Genomic DNA, 23,584 nt, shown 5'->3' with positions numbered 1-23,584 from the left:
GCACAGTTTCTGATCAGACAAATGCAACTGCAGCGAAGCAGTCCTCTCTGAGTTGTAGATTTACTTAAGGTGTTGGTCAGTCATTCAAGATTATATCAACTTCCAAACATGATAGCAGGAAATGCAGGTTTCCTGGTTGTGGGGGTTTGCCTTTGGCTCATCATTTCAGCAGGTCTGGCAGAAGAAGGAGACGACATGGAGAGAAATGCAACTGTTTCTGAGGTGAGACGTGCATGGATAAAGATCTGGATTGCACATTTGCATTTTGTATTTAAAAAATGTAATTTGTAGGAAAATGTTTAGATCCACTAGTTCTTTACTTTCAAACAAATGCTACTTCATAATTTTACTCCTCCTTTCAGCAGCAAGCACTGGACTTTATACTTTATTGTGACACGACAACTTTTGTTTCTTCGCAGATTCAGTTTGATGATTCAAAGCTATAAATGGAAGCTACTCTGCAGTATATTCAGCTTTTAAAACTATAGTCCCACCTTTACCAGCTGCACCATTACATGGATTTACACAGTAACTTATTTTAAAATGGGGCTACTGCATAATTAGTCATTCTACTTTTATTACTGTTTTTTTATCTTGATGCTTTCATTGACTACGTTTATATGCCATTAATATTCGTGTTAAGGTCAATATTCTGGTTTCTGAAACATTTGGAATAACCCGTTTACATGCCTAAACAGTTACTCCTGTTTACATGATCAGTGTAATCAATTGGGATATTCCCATCCAAACCGGGACGCACAGACAACGTCATGACACGATACTTTCTGCCGTCAATGAAAGACATTATATTCATGTCTTTTACAATGCTAATAAAGTAGTCCGTTTCCTCCTCGCTGTGCTGCCGCGTGTGGGTTTCGCCATGTCTGTTTACCTCTCCTTGTGTATTTCCGGCGCCAGATGCGGCATACAAGTCGTTGCCGTACTCCAAAGACCAAGACTCCTTTCGGATGAAACATGCACAGAATACAAATTAATGTTTCTTTCTATGGGGATATTCTGATGCGCGTTTATATTACGAGATATTCGGGTTAGAAAAGGAGTAACCCAGGGGTCTTACTCGGGTTTTTGCGGGTGTTTACATGGCCGTACGCAACCGGATTATTGCTAATATTCTGGTTATGAAAGGGTTATTGACTGCATATAAATGTAGTCATTGTTTTTCTTCAGTTAAATGTGTGAATTTTACAGAGAATTCTGCTATATTTATGCAGTGATATGGCTAATTGTGTGCATGTTTCTGTACATGTTCTGGACAGGTCTGCTTCCTCTATTTTAGAGGAACAGACTGTAGTTCTTCCTCTATAGTAGGAAGTCATATCATCATCTATGTGTCGGTCTGTTGCACATGAAAGAAAGATGTTATTGAATCAGAATACATATTCTGTGAACAAATCTTCATAAATGAGGCTGAAAATGTGTTAAGTTTAATATGTCTAATCTTCTACATCTCTGTCAGAAACAAAAGATGATCACATTTCACTTCCTTTTTTATTCAATACATTGTTTCTGAAACACTAAATTGCCAGCTGGCTGAGGCACTGAGCTACATACTGACAGCAAGCAGGAAAAGTAGATGTAATCACGACTCCTATTGTTGAAAAATACTGAAGAAGTGCAGTGGCACTGGGATAAACAGAACAGGTATTATTTTCTGTTATTTTGCAGCAGCTGCAGGAATATCTCAGATGATTCTTTCACATCAACAGTATGTATAAGAGTGTTTCAGATTCGCCTCTGAGATGAAACCAATGTTCTCCCGTCCTTGATTCTTTGCAGAAAGTCGTCCGTCAGTCCCAGTCGCTGTGTGACGGCGAGCGGGAGTTTGTTCAGAAGAGGAAACAAATAGTTCTGGAGACTCTAAACAGTTTGGAAATCAACTGTACTGAGGTAAGAAAGAAACAGCTTCTTCTTTCTTCTTCCTGTCTTCAAAGAAAACACCAAAGCCTGTGTTCTTCACGGGTTCTGAGCACAGCTTCATGTCTTATCTGTGTTATTTTCCTGCTCATCTTGTTTCTATTGGGGCTTTTTGACAGTAAATATTAAAATGTCTGGAAGGCTGAACTCTTCAATACAGCTTCTGGAGCAGAAACAACCAAGACGTAGCAACACTGCAGATTTTCAACTCTTCTAAGTAAATATTGTCCACATTGCAAAGTGTAGAAATCACTTATTTGGTGAACAGATACTGTGGGTAAATACGTAAACAGCTGGTGTTGTGCATGGAGCATAAAACAGTCCATAATATTATTGTATTAACAAAAAAGACACTTAAACGCTGTCAAACAAAAATTTGAATCCACTTTTTAGTTTTGGTACCAAGTGATTATAATAAAATTTCATTGTTATGTAGATTGTAGAGGACACCTACAGTAGATTATATATGCAGTATATTAACATACATGACCCAAAAGTAGTCTGTTCATCAAAACATTTGTGAGCATCGTATTGCAGGGCCTTAACCTGAATATTTCCAAAACAAAGGAAAACATAGCATAGCATAGCATAGCATAGCATAGCATAGCATAGCATAGCATAGCATAGAATAGAATAGCATAGCATAGCATAGCATAGCATAGCATAGCATACTTTCTTATTTAATCTGATGTTTCCTCCACATTGCCATTTTCAGGATAAACCTCAAGATATTTCATTGACTTTTGACTGCTATTGTGTTAATATTTCATATTAATTTCATATTTGTTCATTTGAAACTGCTATCGTATTCTGCCTGTTTTTTAAATGTACTACTTTTATCCTGTCTTGATGCTTTACACAGAATTTTGTCGTTGCTTGTCTGATAACATGTACAGAACTTTGGTCAACTCAGGCTGTATATAAATCAACTGATTTGAGTATTGCAGGATCTTATTCTACATTTTATAAATACTAATTTAAGGCCTTCAGCTTAATATTTAAACATTTTGATTAAATTTGTTGTGTCAGATCTTATGTATCTGTAGGAATGCACTGAAGCTCAACATCTGCTGGTTTAAATGTCCTTCATAAATAACAGTGACTTGACTACTTTGCTTGGTTTACAACCTATTACCATGCAGTGAAACGCACATTTAAAACAGTCCATGTCCCCGTCAGTGACTCTGCCAGACTGTACTCAGGCACCGCAGTGCTAACATTTACTACATGGTGCTAAAAGCAAAGTACACCTCAGGTTAAAGGGAGTGTCATTAGCTGAGCACATGTTTGTTCACAAAGCAGAGTATTTCCTCTGCTGTCATAATTACAAGTCGTAGACAATAACCTGCCACCAAAATACATCGTTGTGGTTCGCAGTAAGCAGCTTTCACAAACTACCTTTTGGGTGATTTACTTTTAATGGAGAGTCATTTTGGTTCTAAATATAACTGTAACATATCTTCATAGTTCAGCTTTAGAATTCCCCAAATAAACGCAACAACATAGAGTTTCGTCTTTCATTCCTTTGATTTGTATTTTACAAATGGAGATATGTGTTTCAATTTGATATTTACATCTGTTGTGTAGGACTCGATGTTGAGATCCCTTCTTGCATACATGACATACCTAAGACTGTGGGATGGTGAAGTGAGTGAGGGCATCCTCAAGTGGGTGCCCTCCTTCATCGATGTTTAGCTGATCGGACCACAACACCTCGACAGGGTTCAGCAGTGAATCCCAGCGTCCCAGGTTCACTTCCTGGATCCTGTCTACTCACCTGACGGCCCAGGTGGAGTCCTTTCTCTTCATCCACAGCCACTGACTTCCCTTTTCAGCGGCTCTGTAGAGGTCCTTGATCCCCTGCCCCGTCTACTGGAGAAGCCTGGATGTCGAGGTGGCTACAAATCCTCTGCCGCCTACTTCAATTCGTCAGACCCTTACCTTCCAGCCTCGCTGTTTTACATCTGTGGCAAGCTCCATATACCTCAGCTTCTTGTGGTCATAGGCCTCCTCTACTGGGCTCTCCCAGGGTACAGTGAGCTCCATGATATAAATGTGCCTAAGCGAAGCTGACGATAGCATCAGGTCTGGTCTCAGGTTGGTGGATGTGATCTCAGGTGGGAACCAGAGCTTTTGGTCCAGGTCCACCAGCATCCTCCAATCACAAGCCCCTCTCGAGAGGGGCCGGCCCACTTTTGCATAGGTGAACCAAATGACATATACTTAAAAGAATTGCTTCAATTTGGACCACAAGTGTATCCAATGTAGGTCAACAAGAAATATCAATCCTACATTTTTTGAGTTAGATTTACAGCATTCATTAGATTGCTAACAAATGAACAGATTGCATTTCTGCAACTTAACTTCAAGTGAAAGTGGATCTGAAGTTTCCAAATTTGTCATTAGACTCACTGTTCTTTCTTTTCCTTTACTCTTTAGTCCTTCTCAAAGGGAACAATTGCAAAAGAAGATGTTCAATGTGTCTACACTTGTGCTTAAATTGGAAAATCAGATTAGAGGAACACAGTGTAAATTAAAGTTGATAACTCCACAAAACAAAGATTTATTTATTCTAAACTGTGCTTTACTTCAACTCCAGCTCATATCCACTTTCTGAACTGCTGGTAGGAGGCACACAGAATTCAATGCAGATGAAAAAAGTTTAACATACTATGATGCGCTGGCATACAGGGCAGCTTTAACTGTCTTTGGGTCATGTCTCCATCCAGAACTCGGTTCCCCACATCGCCCTGCTGGGGTCAGGTGGAGGTCAGAGGGCCACTGTGGCTATGGTGGGTTCCCTCTATCAGCTGGAGAAGGACAATCTGCTGGACACCCTGCTGTACCTGGCGGGAGTTTCTGGCTCAACATGGTAACAGGAATCCCAACCAGAAGAGTCTAAATCCATGTTAGCTGCTGCATTAGGGGAAACGACAACATGCTAACAGTTTCAGCCATAACTAGCTTAGCCTGCTTCTGTTATCTTTCTCCTAAATTACAAACCTTGTTGTCTTATTTATCAGTATCAACATCACCACTTCTTTTCAGAACCCTTGAACCCTTTCCAATTTTACCAACAGTTACTAGAATTCAGCCCAAATAAACATTTAACTGCAATGAATTCCCATTACTGGCTTTATGGTTAGTTTTTATTGCATTTGGTTCAGAATACCAGGATCTAATATTTTAATTTACTCAGAGTGAAATGTTCAGGTGTTGCCGGGCCGATAAAACATCTTTGGTTTCAGTTTGCATTGAGACTTTAATGTGTTAGCATTTAAGAAGACATGGGAATCCAGTTTAATGCTAACATTAAATGCTAGTTAGCTAATATGCTGCTAAACATTAGTTTGTTCTGTGTCCTTTTTAGATATTATTTCACTTTCAGTCTAGATTTTGAAGGCAATATTAGATTAGAATCATATATATCAGTTATCCAGTGAATTATTGATCATTTACTGAAAACAGTGGCGTGCACAGACATTTTGGGGGGCAGGTGCTCAGTGGTCAAAAAAGGGCACATTGTACACCTTGTAGTTATAATAATATGTTTTGCTCATCCAGCCTATTGCCTGATTTAGTTCCATCAAATCACTTTGTGTTGACAAAATTAATCAGGAACAGCTTTTAAGATATCTCAATAAAATTAGAGGAAAAGGCCCTACACAGTTAACATGACTTTGATGTTGACTCTGACCTTTCTTCTTCATGATCATGATCTGTCTCCTTATCCTCCTTCGATGTTTTTTTAAATCCAGGAGCTCAAACAACTGCTTCCCTGGGCGGCCTGCTGTAGCTCCCTTTCTTTGTCTCTCTTGATCCTTTCCCTTCTGGGCATGCTGCAATCGGTATATTAGAAGAGATCGAAAATAAATGCACCGTGTGGCAACTGAGGCTTATGAACGATACACTTGATTCATTTACATGTTACCTGGTTGGTGGGTACAGTCAGGGTGGAGATGCCTGTGGGCTGTGCAGCTGCTGCCACACGCATGTTCATGTTACGAGATGGGGTGTCTATCTGTGCACATCAGTGAGTAAAAGTCTAAGAACATTACGTTCTGAAGCATTCTGTTACTGTTACTGTCTGTAATTCTATAATGTTAACCATGTATGCCATCACATGAGTCAGTCAATGAAACCTGGACTTTGTCAGTTTTATTGAGATATTTTCTACCTTTAAACAAATAGGACATGTTACAGAGATGGTGGTAATTGTTGCTGCAGTTTATTGATGCTCTGGAATTACAGTGATGAAATGATACAGTACACACCGCACTTACCTCTAACTGACCTGTCGGTCGTCCTCTTTTCTCTGACAGGGCCATGGCCTCAGTGTACAGTGAGCCACACTGGAGCTCCAACATGGACGGAGCCGTTTCCAAGCTGTCGAATGATAGGCTGGAGATGGATGAGGCCCTGGCCTGGTTGAACGAGAGGGAGAAAGATGAATACTTCTCTCTCACTGATCTCTGGGCAGTCTTAACCTCTGTTGGCATCATGAAGCAGGTAAACACATGCATGCTGCTACTCTCTCTTTTGAAATGTCACTCACTCTGTGTTTCATCAAAAGGACATGCGACATTTGTCAGATGAGGCCGACAGGAATGCCACCAACCCTTACCCCATCTATTCTGCCATAGAGAAGCAGTGCTTCTCAGATGGGCCCACAGAAGGTACACACATGCTTACACGCTCAATAAAGCTATCTCCTAGGCGACTTGTTGATGTAAATTGTCTTGTCTCTCAGGGAAATGGTTCGAGATAAGCCCTCATGAAGCCGGATTCCCAGCGTTGGGTCTCTTTGTTGAAACGTCTCTCCTGGGCAGCAAGTTTCAGAGTGGAGAGCTGCTGGAGAAGAAGCCAGAGATGGACATGGTCAAACTGCAAGGTGTGTGTTTCCAGGCTGAGCAGGTTACGGACAGAAGCAGCAGAGAGCAGCTTTGATGTGCAGAAACCAAAGATCAACAGCTTTTATTTTGAAGTCATTTAAGTGTGTATGAGGCCTTTCCAGTTAAAAAAAATAAATAAATCAGCTATCTGAAAGTAGCCTAAACAGCATACACTAGAGCTTCAGCCTGCCAGGAAGCTGGGTTCTATCAATGTTCATGCGGTTGCTGGTTGCCTCCTTCCCTAGCTGGTCTACTTGCTCTTTGTCTTTGAGGCATCTTACCACTGGCCTAGGCTTTTCACAGGTTTCTGTAAGACAGTTGGAATAGTCTCATCGAAAGTGATGGTCTGATAGTTTCCCATTGATGATGGAAATGATTCTGGACTTGCTTGGCTTGAGCCTCCTGTGAGCCAGCTCGATGTTTTCTTGCAGCTTACTCAGCAGGCGGACAGTGCAGGCCTTGATTGTGGTGAGTATTGTGAGGTTGTCCACGTAGGCTTTGACTGTTGGCAGCCTCAGTCCAGGTCTTATTCGCTGTCCTCCAACTACCCAACAAGATGCCCGAATAATCACCTCCATGGCCATGGTGAAGGCAAGCGGAGAGATGGTGCAGCCGGCCATGATTCCCACCTCCGGATGTTGCCATGCTTTAGTGTACTGTGCTGTTGTAAAGCAGAGCTAAATATCCTGGAAGTAAGCCTTGACAAGGTTTGTAAGAGCCGCTGGGACCCTGAAAAAGTCGAAGGCTGACCACAAGGGGTTGTGAGGAACCGAACCAATGGTGTTCGCAAGATCCAGGAAGACAACATGAAAGTCTGATCCCTGCTTCTTGTCAACTGGGATCTGGTGCCAGATGATGCGGTCATGTTCCTCACAACCAGAGAAGCTTGAGATGCCCATTTTCTGGATCGACATGTCAATCAGCTCATTTCTTTGCAGGTATCCTGCCAGCCTGTGAGCGACCACGTTGAAGAAGATTTTCCTTTAGCATTCAGAAGGCTGATCTGGCAGAACTGGCCAATCTCCAATGAATCCTTTTCCTTGGAAATAAGGATCCCTTCGACTCTCTGCCAGGCTGGTGGTATCTCCTTTATTCCCCCATTCAATGCTCATCAGAGGAATTGTAGGACGTCTGGTGGGTTTTTGTAGAACCTGTATGGTACCCCGCTGGGACTTGGTGCTGATGCGGCCCTTGCTCTACGTCCAGTTTTCTCTACCTCGATCCAACTGGGTGGGCAGATGTCAAGATGGTGCACTGGTGGATTGAGTGGCGGCATGTCGGGAGGAAGTGTCACCTCTTCATCGGTCGTCTGTGCAGGTCTTTTTCAGGTGTTCTTCCAAGGTGGCCTTCGACATTGAGGGACTTCCACTCTTCTCCTTTGTGAACAGCCTCTTCACAAATTTGAAAGGGACCTTGTAGAATCGTCATCTTGTTTGTTGCTTTCTCCTGCACTTCCTCAGAGGGTTTTCCACTCTCCTCAGTGTTACAAGTCTCCCCTGGATCTCTCCCAGCAGCAGGTTTTTGCCTTCCTTCTCCTCCTCTGTGGCCTTCCTCCACTGTCAGAGAAGATTTGTAACATTTTTGTGAAAGTTTGTCTATAAATTCTTGCAGTATGGCCTAAAATGTGTTTTGTCAGGTCACCATGATCTTTATCCTCCAAAATCCAGTCAGTTGATTCTCCAGTTTGAATGAATGTTGGACAGAAGGACAACCTGAAAACACAAAGCTTTTGGTCACAAGTGTTACCGGTGGGGAGGCTTAAAAATGAACTGATGGGATTATTGGTCATGCATTCATATCGGCCCTCATTTTTTTCTCTCTGCAGGTGTGTTAGGATCTGCGATGGCTGATGAGAAGATTGCCACAGATAACATCCCTTCCTGGCTGATTGGTAATCACAGTTTGAAATTTACATCTGGTATCTAGGTGCTAGATGTTTTATGTTAAGCACTTGCCCTCTGTGTGTTCAGTGGATGAGGAGAGTTCTTCTCAGAAGTACTGGCGTGCCATCAAGATCTTTTATAAACTTTCCGGCCTGATGGGACACATCTCTAAAGAACCTGCTGCTCAACCTGACTGGACCACGTTGTGGAAAATATTCAACGGTAGGTGCGATGAGGATGATCATCTTGCTCCAAGTACATTAAATCTTATTGCTTTTCTCGCTAAAAGCTAACTCATGAGATTGCAACTGCTGATAGTCAGAAAAAAATGCTGCCATTGTTTCAACTTTCTTCCCAATTCAACTTTTCTTTGCTCCCTAATGCAGCGATGATGATTGAAATGATTGAAAATGCCACTATGCCCATTAGATTTCTATCTTTTCCAGGCATGGTGCATAATAATCAGTCTGCAAGGTTGCCCTCGAACACTTCAGAGGAAAGGCAGGAAGTTTTACAGCCACTGGGCCTGCAGCTGCTGCAGGCAGCAAAAACCTGGTGTGAAACTCTTCAGGATGAAACTTTAAAAAGACAAGGTCAGAGGATGGCATGACAGATAAACAGCCAGACTTCTGAATGTTGTTGAGCAAGACACATATTTCATTGTATTTCTTTTCAATGATTTTCCCCCAGTTTCTGCCATTTTAAAACATGTCGATCCTCTGATTCATAAATGGGAGTGGGGAACAACCACAAACTTCCTCTATCAATACCAAGGTGAGAAGACAGACCTCTGATTCAACTGTTACACAAGAACTCCATATTTTGTGTCTTTAAATGTGCTGTGATCAATAAGTTCGTATTAAAGCAATATTATGATATTCTGAAAAAAGCATTTGTGCTGTTTTCTGAAGGATTTGAAGTTGAGATTAAAGCTGCTGCTAGCTGTCGGTTAGCTTAGCCTAGTTTAGCACAAAGATTTAACTAGTCTTAGTCTAAAGATACCAAGATCCACCCACAACACATCTGTTATACACCGATTTATCAGTGATCTGATATTGCGTAAGTCCACCTTGTACCACCAAATTTAGCTCTGTGGGGCCTGGACACCAACCCTCTGGTAGTGCCTTTGGGTCTGGTCCCTGAATGATGGCAGCTAATCCATTGAGTCCTGTGGTTTACAGAGTCGGATCACCATGAATTGGTTGTATTGGGGCCTTGATTGTTTGGGTTTGGAACTGGGTAATATTGATACTGGGTCAACACCCTAGGCTCTTGGTTGTGTTCCTCAAGCAGTTTCCCTTGTTCTGCTGGGGAAGACAACAGCTGTAGGGGAGTGTTGATGCCATGGAGGTGGTGTGTTTGGTCTGGAACACTGTTTAGCTGGTGACACATGTCAAGTGACATCCACATGAACGCCATGACCCAGAGAATCCCAGCAAAACATTTCACTGTAACAAGATGAGCAATGTCCTTCATTCACCTGTCAGTAGTTTTCAGGTTGTGTCTGATCAGTGCATCTACTTGGTTTAATTCGTGCAAAGCAATGAACTTCAAAAACATCCTTTGGTTTTTACAGTGTTAAGCACAAAGCTCCAAACCTCACAACCAGAATCTGTAACTGTCTGGATGACCAAACAATGAAGTCTTTAGGAAGCCACTGCACAAACTGTGTGGCACTTTGTTGTTGTTAATGGGAATCAGTGTTTAAAATGAGGCACGATTCGAGCGCTGCTGAAGACGTCAGTCTGTTTGAATCCACACCAACTCCGACATCCATTTGGCATCTTTGTCCTCAGCACCAGCTGTCTGCCGGACAAACAGTCCTCACCAGGATGACTGACAGTTGAAATCAATATAAATAGTTTTTATGTAGGCACTGCAGAAAGGAATCAGCAATGTCTTTATGTCAGAGTTAATTGATTTCCCATTAAAATCATTGGTGATGTGCATCTTGGAATGAAAGTAGAATAATACATACAAATGTTCTTTGAGATAAGTGAATGGAAGTCTATGATGCTTCTAAAGACTTTCTTGGATTGGCCTTTACACTTCAACTCATTCCATGAGTTGATTTTCCTTCTGTTTGAATTTTATTTAGTTTAAATGGACCTACAACTGAGTATTATCAGGAAGAGACTCCCCATTTAAAGAATGCTGAACAGAAATCTATGTTTCCGTAACGCCAAAGATGTCAGTTTATGATGCACATCCAAGCCCTTTGCCCAGACCTGCCTTTGTTTCCAGCTGTAGCGCTGACTAAGTTACCTTCTGCTAGCTTTGGCTTCATATTCACTATGTGAACATTAGAGCTGTTTCAATACTCAGAGGATGCAAACTGTAAAGGCAACACATCAAAGAAAGCCTGAAGTTAATAACAAATTGGTTTAGCTTAAAAGTCATTTATAAATGGGATTACATTTTTTTTTAAATCAATAAATTTTAATTTTATTACTTTCTGTTGCCATCTAGATCCCTCTATTCCACCTTGCCTCCAGAGTAATGAGACTATCCACCTGATAGACGCTGGATCACTGATCAACGTGCCCTATCCTTCATTTCTGGGAGACAAGAGAGACATCGACCTCATCATTGCACCAGAGTACAGCGCTGGAAACATGTTTGAGGTGCTGTAAGATGAGTCTGTTTCTCAATGCGCCTGAACCTTCAGCTGAAAGTTACTCATAATTCCTACCCTATAGCGCTCATACATGAGGCCCTCTGACTGCAAGCCAGACAAGTCAAACTTATGTTGTAAGTAACAGCAAAAGAAGAAATTTCTCTTGTGAAAGGAAATTTCTTCTTATTGGATTTGATCCAACCAAGTCTAATGCCTCATGTTAAACAGTTTCTGACTCAGTTACACTTGAATTTACTCACATCCTGGTGTGGCAAGTGTAAAACAAACTTTCTGGTACTTACATCTCTGGAATGTAGACATGTTTAAACTAGAATAAAGATCACTGACCATTTAATTTCCATGCAAATGCCTTTACTTCATACACCCACTGTTCGTTTGATCACCAGGTGTATTTTTACATGAGTCATGAATTTAATTTCTTCTCGTCAGAGCCATGTAGGAAGGGCCTTAATAGGCTTTTGTCAAAGTGATATTCAACAGTTTGAAATGTGGTGCTGTTTCTGTTGTAAACTAGAGCCTTAATATATTTTATGAACTTTTTCTGTTTCACTGTTGGGCTTTGACCTGCCCTCATGTGTTCTGCATTTGGAGCTTTTTCTGAATAGCTACAGCTTTATACAGTGAGGGAAAAAAATATTATACTACCCTTGTTTTCTTCAATTTCTTGTTTATTTTAATGCCTGGCACCACTAAAGGTACACTGCACGAAGAATACAATGAACAAGACAAAAAATGCAGCTGATTCCATAATACTCGATGTCTTATTTGACATACTTCAGCCCTCATTGTCTTTCCTGGGTATATTAGAGGCCATTTCATTGTCAGCTCTCACATAACGCCAAAAACTAAAGAATTATGTGAAGCCACAAGGGCAGCCATCTTGGCACTGCTGGAAATTGGCGTGAGAGACAGGTAGCGAAAAAACTGAAGATCTCCAAGACAGCCGTTCGTTACACCAAGAAAAAACCAGCCCAGCATGGTTCTACCAAACTGCTAGCTGGTCAGGAAACGTCTTTCTACCCACCGGATGTCCGTCACTCAGGAATCGTCGTCAGACCTCCAGGGACCTTAAAAATGAGTGAACACTGTGGAGAAATGGGACTTGTTGGGCAAGGTCTGTTGGAAACCGACTTCCTGTAGCTGGTCTGAAGTCACACAGGGCAGGAAGAAGCCCTTCATCAAGGAAAGGCAGAGGAAAGCCCGGTTACTCTTTACTGGGCTCACAAGGATTGGACTGTTGATGATTTACCCAAACACTAACCGCCACAGTGATGCCAACCCTCCCCGCCTGGCTCATCGCACTCAGGGGACATCAAGTGGATTTCTCTAAAAGGATGAATCTAGTTTTCAGTTGATGTCCACTCCAGCCAACTTACTGGTTAGGAGGAAGCCTGGAGAAGCTACAGACCAAACTGTCTGCCCCTACAGTAGAACATAGGGGTGGATCAGTGATCATCTGGGGTAGTTTCAGTCTGGGTGGAACAGTGAGAATGAACCAGGTCATGTTTGGGGCTACTCTAGAAAACAGTCTTCTTCCATCAGCTGGAAAACTCTTTCCTTCCTTCAACGACTGGATTTTCCAACAAGACAAGATCAGTTAAAGCCTGGATGGAGAACCAGAGCACTGGAACCATGCCTTGGCTGCTCAATCACCAGATCTAAATCCAACTGAAAACCTGTGGAAAATCATCAAACGCTAAATGGAGAACCACAAGCCCAAAAACAAAGCAGATTAGTTAGAATTAGTGCAACAGGAATGGCTGCTGTGATCAGAAGCTGGTGGAGAGCATGAAGAGACATCAGAAACAATGGTTATGGATCAGTACTAACTCCTGTGTGGATCATGGGACTAAAACAGACAGAAAAGAAAACTTGGAACCCTAAAAGCTGCTTTTGGCAGAACAATGCCACAGCTGCTGATGGAAGAACTGAAGGGATTTTGGTTCTTATCAAGAAAACCATGGAAAATGTCTGATATCAGCTTTGAAATTAAACTTTTATCAGCTATTTGTGTTGTTATCATTACATTTATTGAAACAAACTTACCTTTAGTTGCACCAGACATTAAAATGAACAAGAAAATGAAGGAAACAAGTGTGGACTAATAATTTTTTTCCATGGCTGTATATTTGACCTTCTGAATAACTGCTACAGAGAATCTGGACAACCTAGACGCATTTTACAATGCAAACACGCAATCATTTATTAAAGATGTATTATTTTCCTACTTTATTTGGTATTAATGCTCATGGTGTTTAGGAGATGCTTTGCAGATTTCTCTAAATGCTCAAATGGACAAGACTGTTGTTGTTCTTACATATAAAACTATTGTCAGCCATTAACTACAGCCTAAAATACTCTTACAAAGCTCCTGTAGATGTTTTGTCTCTGTGCAGTAACAAAAAAAGATGGATGACAATTAAATCAACTACAGTCCCTCAGCTGTGATTCACTGAACTCATAAAACTGCACAAAATCTGTGGAGGCTGAAAAGTCTGAAACAATGTTCACTCTCTGCTCTCTGAACAGACTCTGACTCTTGCAAGAAATTATTCAGCCGAATTGATGAAGCCTTTCCCAGAGATAGACGACGAAATCCTGAAGGACAGAGACTTCCCGAAGGACTGCTATGTGTTGGAGGGAGGAGAAACGGCGCCCACGATCATCTACATGCCGCTGTTCAACCAACAGAACTGCAAAGGTCTGTTCCACATCCTCACTTCTTCCTTGACTGGAACTGTGCTTCAGACAAATAGAAACTGTCAAGATGTAACCAAACACAGATGCTTGGCTCAAAGTGCACAGGTCCTTTTCTTTCCAGCTTCAAGGAGGCATAAAAATAACTCATCGAGCGTGTTCTTCAAACATCCGTCAAGATCAGGTATTTGGAGAAGTTAGCTGGAGAAGTGTTGGACGCTTCTTCAGTAACAGGCCGGCTTGTCGGGAAACTCGTCCAAAAGACTCAGCACTGAGATTTCTAAGTATTTGCTGCGGTTAAATAACACTAGAAATAACTAAACTCTTATTTTACTGCAGTCAGGTGATACATACTAATGTGGAACTTTACATATTCAATGAAAGACGGCTGTAGCCGACTGCTTTGGTTGGATTTCTAAGTCTAATGTAGAATTATGAAAGAAACTGAGCAACACTGGGAGACTTTTGGCAGAAATCCTACTCATGTTAGTCATTATCTGTTTGGAATATTCCTTGTTATTTTGTTGTTGATACCGAGTGATCTGTGATGCAGATGTTACTGGAAGCTGCCACATACATTGCACAAGAGTTCAAGTTGAGGCTTAGTTCTAGAAACAGACTTAAAACATTCTCTACAGCTGCATTTTTCTGACCAGTTTTCACCCATTTATAACAAAAATATACATATAGATAAGTAGGAAGCTACTTGGATGTAGGAAGATTATAAGCTGTTGATTTTTTAGTTTAGTTTTTGTCATTTTGCACAAAACAGACAGACAGGGAACATGGGGAAATTCCATTCAGTAAAAGTCGGGTCAGCTGGGAATCGAACCGGGAACACTTTGTGCTGTGGACCCAAGTCGTACTTTCTGCTGTTCTGCAGAACATATTTGGTCCGCTTTCTATCATTAGCATTCTGCTATTGGAAGAAAAAATCCTCTGACTTGTTTTTCTCCAAAGCAGTCACAACCATTTTGGCTGGAGCTAAGTGCCCTCAAAATAGTGACTGGATCATTGTTTTAGTGGAGCATTTGTTTGCAAAGCTTCTTGGAAAAACATTTCCATTTTCAGTGTGGCAGAGCTTGTTGTGTCCACAGTAAAGTGGGTTTTGAAAACAGTGACACTTAAATAGCTGAAGTTCAGGAGTTAGCGTAATACTAAGCAAAATCCGTGGCCAATGGGAGGCTTAGATCTACGATCTAAATCCAGTGAGTCAGACTACACGTACCTGAACCTCTCCACTACTTTCCCCCAACCTTCAGAAATGAGCAGGACACCACACCTATTTAACAGAACTAAAGCTGAGAGGGTTTCCAATTGTGCAGAAATGATCTTAATGTACAATAATTTGGCCATTTTATACCAAGTCTGATCAATATTTGTAGAAAGAAAAAGCGTGACAATTCTGACATGGAGCATCATTTTTAGCGACATCAGTCGTTTCATTTCTGTGGTCCAGACTGAAAGATGTCTTTGATGATCCTCTGACTTTTTCTACAGCACCGCCCTGATGATTTACTTTTCTGTTTTGTGAAATGTTTCAATGACCACAGGATGGATTACCATGAAACATGGCATTCAGCTTTACTGGGCACCAGTCAAATGAACTGAAACTACTCTGGTGATTCTCTAACTGTTCTTAAAACATCGTCATCTGGTCAGATTTTTATTTTGTGAGACACTTCAGATCATGGCCAAATAACTGCTAAACTCATGGCATTCCCATCAGACTCATCTGTACTCTGTGTTGAGTCTTGTTTGGCAAACGTTAACGTGCTTCCAGGCTAAGTGGAGATGGTGAACATGGGAGACGTGATGCGTGTTAAACAGCATTTTGTTAGCGTCGTCATTGTGAGTGTGTTTGCATGTTTGTATTTAACACAATGTACCAGCATCACTCCACTCACGGTGTAAACAAGAGAGAATCGCCTCGCACAACGTTTCCTCTTATCAAGCTTCTATTTTCAGCCCCATTTGTTTTCCTGGCAGTCTTGCAGTTGGCGTACTGGTAGTGTGTACAGTCCATGTGGTCACAAATGTTGGCCTGGACTCAGACATCCTCAGAGGGGTCTGTTGGAACCCTCGTGGACGTGAACAGATGATGAAATTTTACATCCCATGGACCCTCACTGACCTTTTGTAAACCCGTGGACTCTGAAAGGATAAATTAGCCGCAATATTTACCCAGTGTCTACATTCTGAAGAGAAAAATGCACCCAGTGTGGTCACCTAAGTCCAACCTCTTCCTGTTAGCTCAAAGATAACTAAAGGTAGCACAGGTAACATCAGCTTGGCCATGAAAAAAACAGAGCAACCAGAGCAGCAGTCATCCAGCAATGCCTTCCTGATTCATGAACTGAAACTGGATGGAACCGTGGACACAGTTGTGAAGACGATCAAGATAACAGAATTTAGTTCCAGATGTAAATACAAAACCCACAGATAAAATGTCAGTATCTAGAAACAGAACACAAGTTTACACCTGCTGTAAACGGGCCAATCGTATGAGTATAAGTTCATGTTTCGGTAATAACAAACTGATATTGACCAAATGAGTTGCCTAATTATACATAGCAATGTATGAAAGACCCTGGATGTGCTATAAAAGATCTCATCCTGTGTATGTTGAGCCACTGTTTCCACCTCTGGGGCTGTTTTATCCCCACATGTTGTTGACTTGTTCTACAAGAATGCTGCAGCTGTAATCTATTAGCTTGGATGCTAGGATGATAATGGATGGAACATACATTGAATTTGGTGAATCTTGTCATTAACGTTTTGTAAGGCAGGCAACTGCTGTGGTGCAGTGGTAAAATCGAACCCAATGTGAGAGCGTACAGAGCAGATGGCAGGCAGACTAGGGTTTTATCTAGTTTTTTCACTAACACAAAACAAACTAAAATTATCAACTAAGGCCAGAAACTCACTGTCGGTGAGGGAGGGGGGAAGGCAGGCCTCTGGGGGGAGGCCGTTGAGTGACCAGAGCCTAAACAGCTCTTCACTGTTTTCCACAGATGCTGAAGAGTTCAAAGCGAAGATGGACGAGTACAACACCTTCCAGCTGCCCTACACCCAGGAGAAGATCGACTTTGTGCTGGAGACGGCAAAAGCCAACATGAAAAACAACAGAGAGACGCTGCTGAGGGAGATAAAGAAGGCCGTTCTCCGCAGAGAGAAAAAGGAATAAGGGTGGGTCTGAGTGGGACGGGGTGTAAAGTGAGAGGGAGAGAGAGATAAAGGAATCAGAGATCATCACGCATCACTGTCAATGTAGGTCAGAGCTGAATCTGGCATCTCTTTGTGGCATGTAATCTGTGAGCTCACTGTGTGTCTGTATGTCTGTAAAAGAGAGTGATGGATTACAAAAGATTCAGTAACAGGGTTTTATGTCATATCTGTGTGTCAGAGTGTGTGAGACTGAGTGAGAGATGTGGACTGCTGATGGATGAATAAGTGGCTCTAACATGTCCTCTCTGTCTTTTTAGGAATCCTACATGGGGGCAGAAGCTTACTTCTTGCTTGACAGGTTTGCTGTGATTCAGCATCTGTGGTTTCCTAATGATCAAAAGGCAGATGCTGTCCTGGCTTTACGTTATTGCTCTCCGCTACAAAGGAGGCAGAGAAAACACAACTTATACACAGTTATAGAATGAATATACAAGCATGTCTGCTGGAAATCTGGTGGTTGGGTTTTAGTGGAACTTTTACTTTAAATATAAATGTGACACTTTTGTTCTATTGCATGGTGAATAACTGCACTATTAAAAGTATCTGGACACCCCCCTTTTTTATGATTTCATGTTTTAAAAATAAGTCTGAACAATTAATTGAAATATAATCAACAAAAATCAACACGGCCAAAGTGCACTGTGGAGCTACAAGCTGGATTTTCCAGACACAAGACAGAATCGTTCTTTAGTGCAGACTGCAGACAGCGGAAACAGACAAAAAAAAGACCACTTCCACTTCCACTGCAGTCGCAACTCATATTAGAATTACGATAAATGTCAAAACAATATCATGTTTTTTTGAAAAGTGTTCATCCGTGGCTAAAAATCTTACTTCCAATGAATGGAAATCCCTACATAGAAACAACACAAATATTCCTGTTTCATGATGAAAATACCCACATTCAACTACCGTTCAAAAGTTTGGGGTCACTTAGAAATGTCCTTATTATTGAAAGAAAAGCATTTCTTCTTCACTGAAGCTAACATTAAATGAATGATAAATCCAGTGTAGATATTGTTAATGTGGTAAATGACTATTGTAGCTGTAAATGTCTGGTTTTTAATGGAATATCTCCATAGGGGTACAGAGGAACATTTCCAGCAACCATCACTCCTGTGTTCTAATGCTACATTGTGTTAGCTAATGGTGCTGAAAGGCTCATTAATGATCAGAAAACCCTTGTGTAGTTATGTTAGCACATGGATAAAAGTGGGAGATTTCATGGAAAACATGAACGTGTCTGGGTGATCCTAAACTTTTAACAGTAGTGTCCATAATGCCAGATCTATACAGAAATGATTTTCTGTCTTTGAGGTGGAAGAACTCAAATCCATCCAACACATCTGGGATAAAATAATAAAATAATACAACAGCCAAGCCTGATCACCAAACATTATTCCCTAATAAACTTTTTTTTTTTGTAGTACGGAATGGTAATAGGTTTGTAAATCTCTTTCATGTTACTTGCAGTTCCATTTATTAGTTAGTTTGGTAGCAGTAGGCAGGTGAGAGAGAGTAAAAGGTTTTGTCATTATCTGACTTTAGAGTGACTATTTCTCAGTACCTGTACCTGTATCTGACTTGATTTAATCTGCAAAAACACCAGTAGAAAAGAGACAGTATCCTTTTTATTCTTTGGCCAGCGCTAACCTTAAAGGCATTATGGAGGATGTTTTTTTTGTTTAATTTGTCTGATTCACATAAAATGAATATACTGACCTTTAGTGGACTTGTATGTATGGTCTCTAAAAGAATAAAAAAAATAAAGAAAAATAACTGTGGACATGGCAGGACCTGAAAAACATCAGCCAATCAATGCGCTCGGACCGAGGCGTTTGGTTTGCTCCCTTTCCTGTCAATCAAAAATCTTCCGGCTCAGGCCTAGTTACGTAGATTACGTACGCCTTGGACTTACGTGTTTTCTGTATGTGTTGCTTTGGTATAGCTTCGTAGTTAGCTGGCGACTTGTTTTGCTCATCTTTTTTACATAATGACAGATAAAGATCCAGGGGGACCCAGCCGTAAAAGACAACTTCACGAGTCCTACGCAAGTTTCTGGAGGGGGGCGTTTCTTCGTAAATGTTAAGAGGGGGGAGGTTAGAGGGGGGTGAGGGAGAGGTTGTATGTGCGCATGCTACGTTCAAAGTCGTAGGAAATTAAATCTCCTCTAATGCCTTTAATCCTTGCTGTTTTTGGTTAATGTTCTGTGCTGCAGTTCAAACTGCAAAAGAGCTGCATAAAGGGGAATAACATCAGTAGATCAATCACATAACTGATGAAAACCAATGACAGTCGAGGATCACAGCGCTAAAAAAGAATGAGCAATGGGCTTCTCCAGGCGATTCTACTGCAGCCTTTTAAAGCAGTTTATCCAACATGGTTTGTTATTTCAGCTCATGGTTCCATCATGTGACACAGGATCATTTTCTTTGTAATGTAGCTGAAGAATAAAGCATATTTTTAGCTTGCTGTTGCAAATGAATCCTCTTTATTCTGTCCTGTTGCTTTCACATGGCTGCAGGGATATAATGAACTTATGAAGAAGCTTTTCATACAGAACAAAACAGCTTTGAACAAGAGATCCTGTGGGAATCAATCATGTTCATTTACAGCACAGACAAATACACACGGATTTACAGAAGGTTTTGCTTTAACCACAGTAAATGATGTTAAAAGTTTGGAGTCGTCCTGACAGTTTCATGTTTTCCTTGAAAACTCCCACTTTTATCCATGTGCTAACATAACTGCACAAGAGTTTTCTAATCATCAATGAGCCTTTCAACACCATTAGCTAACACAATGTAGCATTAGAACACAGGAGTGATGGTTGCTGGAAATGTTCCTCTGTACCCCTATGGAGGTATTCCATTAAACATCAGCCGTTTACAGCTAGAACAGTCATTTACCACATTGACAATATCTACACTGGATTTATCATTCATTTAATGTGATCGTCATGAGAAAAAAATGCTTTTCTTTCAAAAATAAGGACATTTCTAAGTGACTTCAGACTTCTGAACAGTCGTGTACATGTTTGAAACTTGTGTCAATCATTAACTGACTGGAGAGTACAGAATTAAAACTGTTTATTTGCTTTCAAATATTGCATTTTTGCAGTGCATCTTCTGCTACCTGTTTCGTTATTACCGACTAAGTTTCAACTTCAGATTGATGCTGCAACAGGAGCAGACGTGCATCTGAGATCTGTGTTGTCAAAGCGGACCATTTTGCAGCACAGCAGCTGGCTTTGAGCAGCCTCACTGGAATGAAGCTCACACCTGTGAACCATGTGTTGTGTGCTGCACATCAAAATATGAAGCCCGACTCCCACAAACGACGTTCCCACACAACTGAACTGTAAAGGAAAATGTGTTTTGGACTTGAAACTACATTTAGTTTACTTTAAAACACTAATAATTCATGAGGCATTCACCTGTTTTATGGTTATATTTGACACTAACAGGACTTGATTATGTTTAGGGAAAGATCACAGTCAGATTTAATAGCAATAAAGTACACAGACTTAAAGATAGCAGTTTATTTACATGTAAGCGAGATCTTTCTCTGACAAACAACCCAGAGAGTTGTATATTTTTGAGCCTCCATACATCCCAACAAGCCCAACGTCCAATCAGAGAGGAGGAAACAGTTTTTCAGCCGGGCTCTTTCCCTTCTCATCATATAGGCACAATTTAGCATCTAAAATACAGGGCTGGGACAGAACATACAGCAGCAGAATATATTTCAGAGGGCTCATGTTTGTCATCAGCGCTGAACATTTCAACGTCCCCAGGAAGAGCTCCTTTACAGCAACAGAGTCAGTCAGTGTGGATATAGGCCGTAAGATTCCAAATGTGTTGTTTCATGGTTGTGATGCTTTCAGTTTCCTGCAGTACAGAAAATAGAAACAATAAATACAGAGCCTTTTAGAAGGATTACGCCTTCTGGAAATGTTCTCCCTTTGATTGCTTTTCAACATTGAAGAATCTATAGAATTTGGCTTTTTTTAAACTTCACATAAAAGAGTCTTTTACATCAAAGTGAAATGAGTTTCTACAGAATAATTACAGTTGGTTACATTTTAAAAAGTGCATCATGTGGATCAGTGGTTAGCACTTTCGCCTTGCAGCAATAAAATCCCTGGTTCGAATCCCGGGGTGGGCCTGGGATCTTTCTGCATGGAGTTTGCAGAAACCAAATAGAAACCAAATAATCACAGAAAGGTTCAAAATCATGCCAAAAAGATACAAAACCATAAAAATATGCAAAAGCTGCCACAAAAAGACACAAAATTGCAACAAAAAGAATCAAAAGCACCACAAAAAGACATAAAATCATGACAAAAAGAAGTGACAAGGGCCAAAACAGAGGCAAGATAACTAGAAAAAGTTTCAGAATCATCCCAGAAGCATGCAAAAGATGCCATAAAAAGACACAAAATTCTAACAAAAAGAATCAAAAGCACCACAAAAAGACATAAAATCATGACAAAAAGAAGTGAAAAGGGCCAAAACAGAGGCAAGATAATCAGAAAAAGGTTCAGATTCATCCCAGAAGCATGCAAAAGACATAAAATTCTAACAAAAAGAATCAAAAGCACCACAAAAGTTTTAAATCACCATAAAAAGATGAAATGTTCTGCACTGAGGTGATACCATCAGCCGGCGTAGTGGTTAGCACTGTCGCCTTGCAGCTAGACATTCGTGTCCCGGCCTTCCTGGGATCTTCCTGCATGGAGTCTTCATGTTCTCCTGAGCATGTGTGGCTTTTCTCCAGGTTCTCCAGCTTCCTCCCACAGTCCAGAAACATGCTGAGGTTAACTGGTGATTCTAAACTGTCTGTAGGTGTGAATGTGAGTGTGATTGTTTGACTGTTACCTGTCCAGGAGAACCTTCACCCTCAGTCAGCTGGGATTGATTCCAGACCCCAGTGAGGATTAAGTGATATACAGATGATGGATGGATGGGTCATGTAACAGTGGTGGAAAAAAGTTTTCAGACACCTTTAACATTTTACACAATCCCCAATATTATCATGAAATATTTGAGAAAACTTTTCAAATAGTGTGGCTGCATTAGACAGACACAACCAAATATAAATGATGTCTTTTTATTTATTGTTTACAAGAAAAACTAACAAAACTAAGTCCTTGACAATTTCAGAATGTCAGTTCTCAGCATTGTGTTTCAAAATCAACAAATAGTCGAATCAGCTTTTGATCACGACCTGCTGTGTGACGACTTCCTTCCAAAAACGAGTAAAAATCTTCAAAAAAAATTAAAAAAATATCTAAAGTGATTATCTATCTATCTATCTATCTATCTATCTATCTATCTATCTATCTATCTATCTATCTATCTATCTATCTATCTATCTCAGCAAAACTTTTAATATTTTCTTGAAGAACATTCACAAAAAAAATCAAACAAAATCCAGCGAAATTTGCTGGATTTTGGTTGATTTTTGTGTGAATGTTCTTAAGAAACATTTATAACATTTCTATTTTTCCACCAAAAAATGTTCAAAGATTTCCCAATAATGCTGAAAATGTGGACATCAGAAGTTTCACTGTGAAAATAAATATTTTTTCCACATTTACAAACTTTAAAACGGGTCAATTTTGACCCGCAGGACGACACAAGGGCTGAAAACAGCAGCGATGAAACCTTCCAGATACAGGAGAATTTATACTAAAGTCACTTCAAACACATTCACTGCACTCAGAGGATTTACATTTCAAAGAAGAGGGTGAATTTTTTTACAATCACTTATTTTACGTTTTACTAATTGACATTAGTTTGCAGAAATCAGTTTTAATTTGAAATGAAGAGTTTTTTGTAGAAATTCTTGTCCAAAAAAGCTAAATAATATTGACTAAGTTTCAATGTTGAAAAGCAATAAAAGATGAAAACTTCAAAGAGGAATGAATCCTTTTTATAAACAAATGAAAACAGGAAAACACCTTCATACACTCCCCATACATATTCCTCATATTATTTAGTCAGAATGTCTCCTTATTTCCCGCTGTGTTCGTGGACACGCCTTCAGGTTTTAGTCAGAGATAATAACCCAAAGCTGCCGCCAGAGGGCGCACAGCCTCCACAGCAGAGAGCCTCACAGTGTTTATGTAGGTCAGAACAAGCAGGCGTTCACCGAGGCCATCTGATCCAACAGTCTGCATCCACAGTTGGTTACTTTGAGACTGTCGTTGTATTTTTGGAAACACAAACGTGTCGCCGTGATGATGATGATGATGATGATGATGATGGGTGATTTCTCTCTGGTGTCACAGTCAGACAAGTGTCAAG

At 40.6% G+C, this 23,584-nt stretch overlaps 1 protein-coding gene across 1 annotated transcript; it reads left to right on the top strand.

The window, feature by feature from the left end:
- Positions 1 to 17,826, top strand: LOC110966137 (cytosolic phospholipase A2 gamma-like). The gene is made up of 14 exons (XM_051960679.1): positions 1 to 222; positions 1,798 to 1,908; positions 4,665 to 4,807; positions 6,258 to 6,444; positions 6,509 to 6,611; positions 6,686 to 6,826; positions 8,653 to 8,718; positions 8,798 to 8,932; positions 9,157 to 9,303; positions 9,401 to 9,484; positions 11,180 to 11,334; positions 13,878 to 14,049; positions 17,060 to 17,234; positions 17,531 to 17,826. The coding sequence occupies exons 1-13, from the start codon at positions 109 to 111 to the stop codon at positions 17,230 to 17,232; spliced, it is 1,731 nt and encodes a 576-aa protein (XP_051816639.1). The 5' UTR covers positions 1 to 108; the 3' UTR covers positions 17,233 to 17,234; positions 17,531 to 17,826.
- The last annotated feature ends 5,758 nt before the right edge of the window (positions 17,827 to 23,584 follow it).

Source organism: Acanthochromis polyacanthus, chromosome 2 (genome assembly GCF_021347895.1).
Source record: "Acanthochromis polyacanthus isolate Apoly-LR-REF ecotype Palm Island chromosome 2, KAUST_Apoly_ChrSc, whole genome shotgun sequence".
Lineage (NCBI taxonomy): Eukaryota > Metazoa > Chordata > Actinopteri > Pomacentridae > Acanthochromis > Acanthochromis polyacanthus.
The sequence above is the reverse complement of the archived record's forward strand: the minus strand, read 5'-3'. Positions and strand labels throughout refer to the sequence as shown.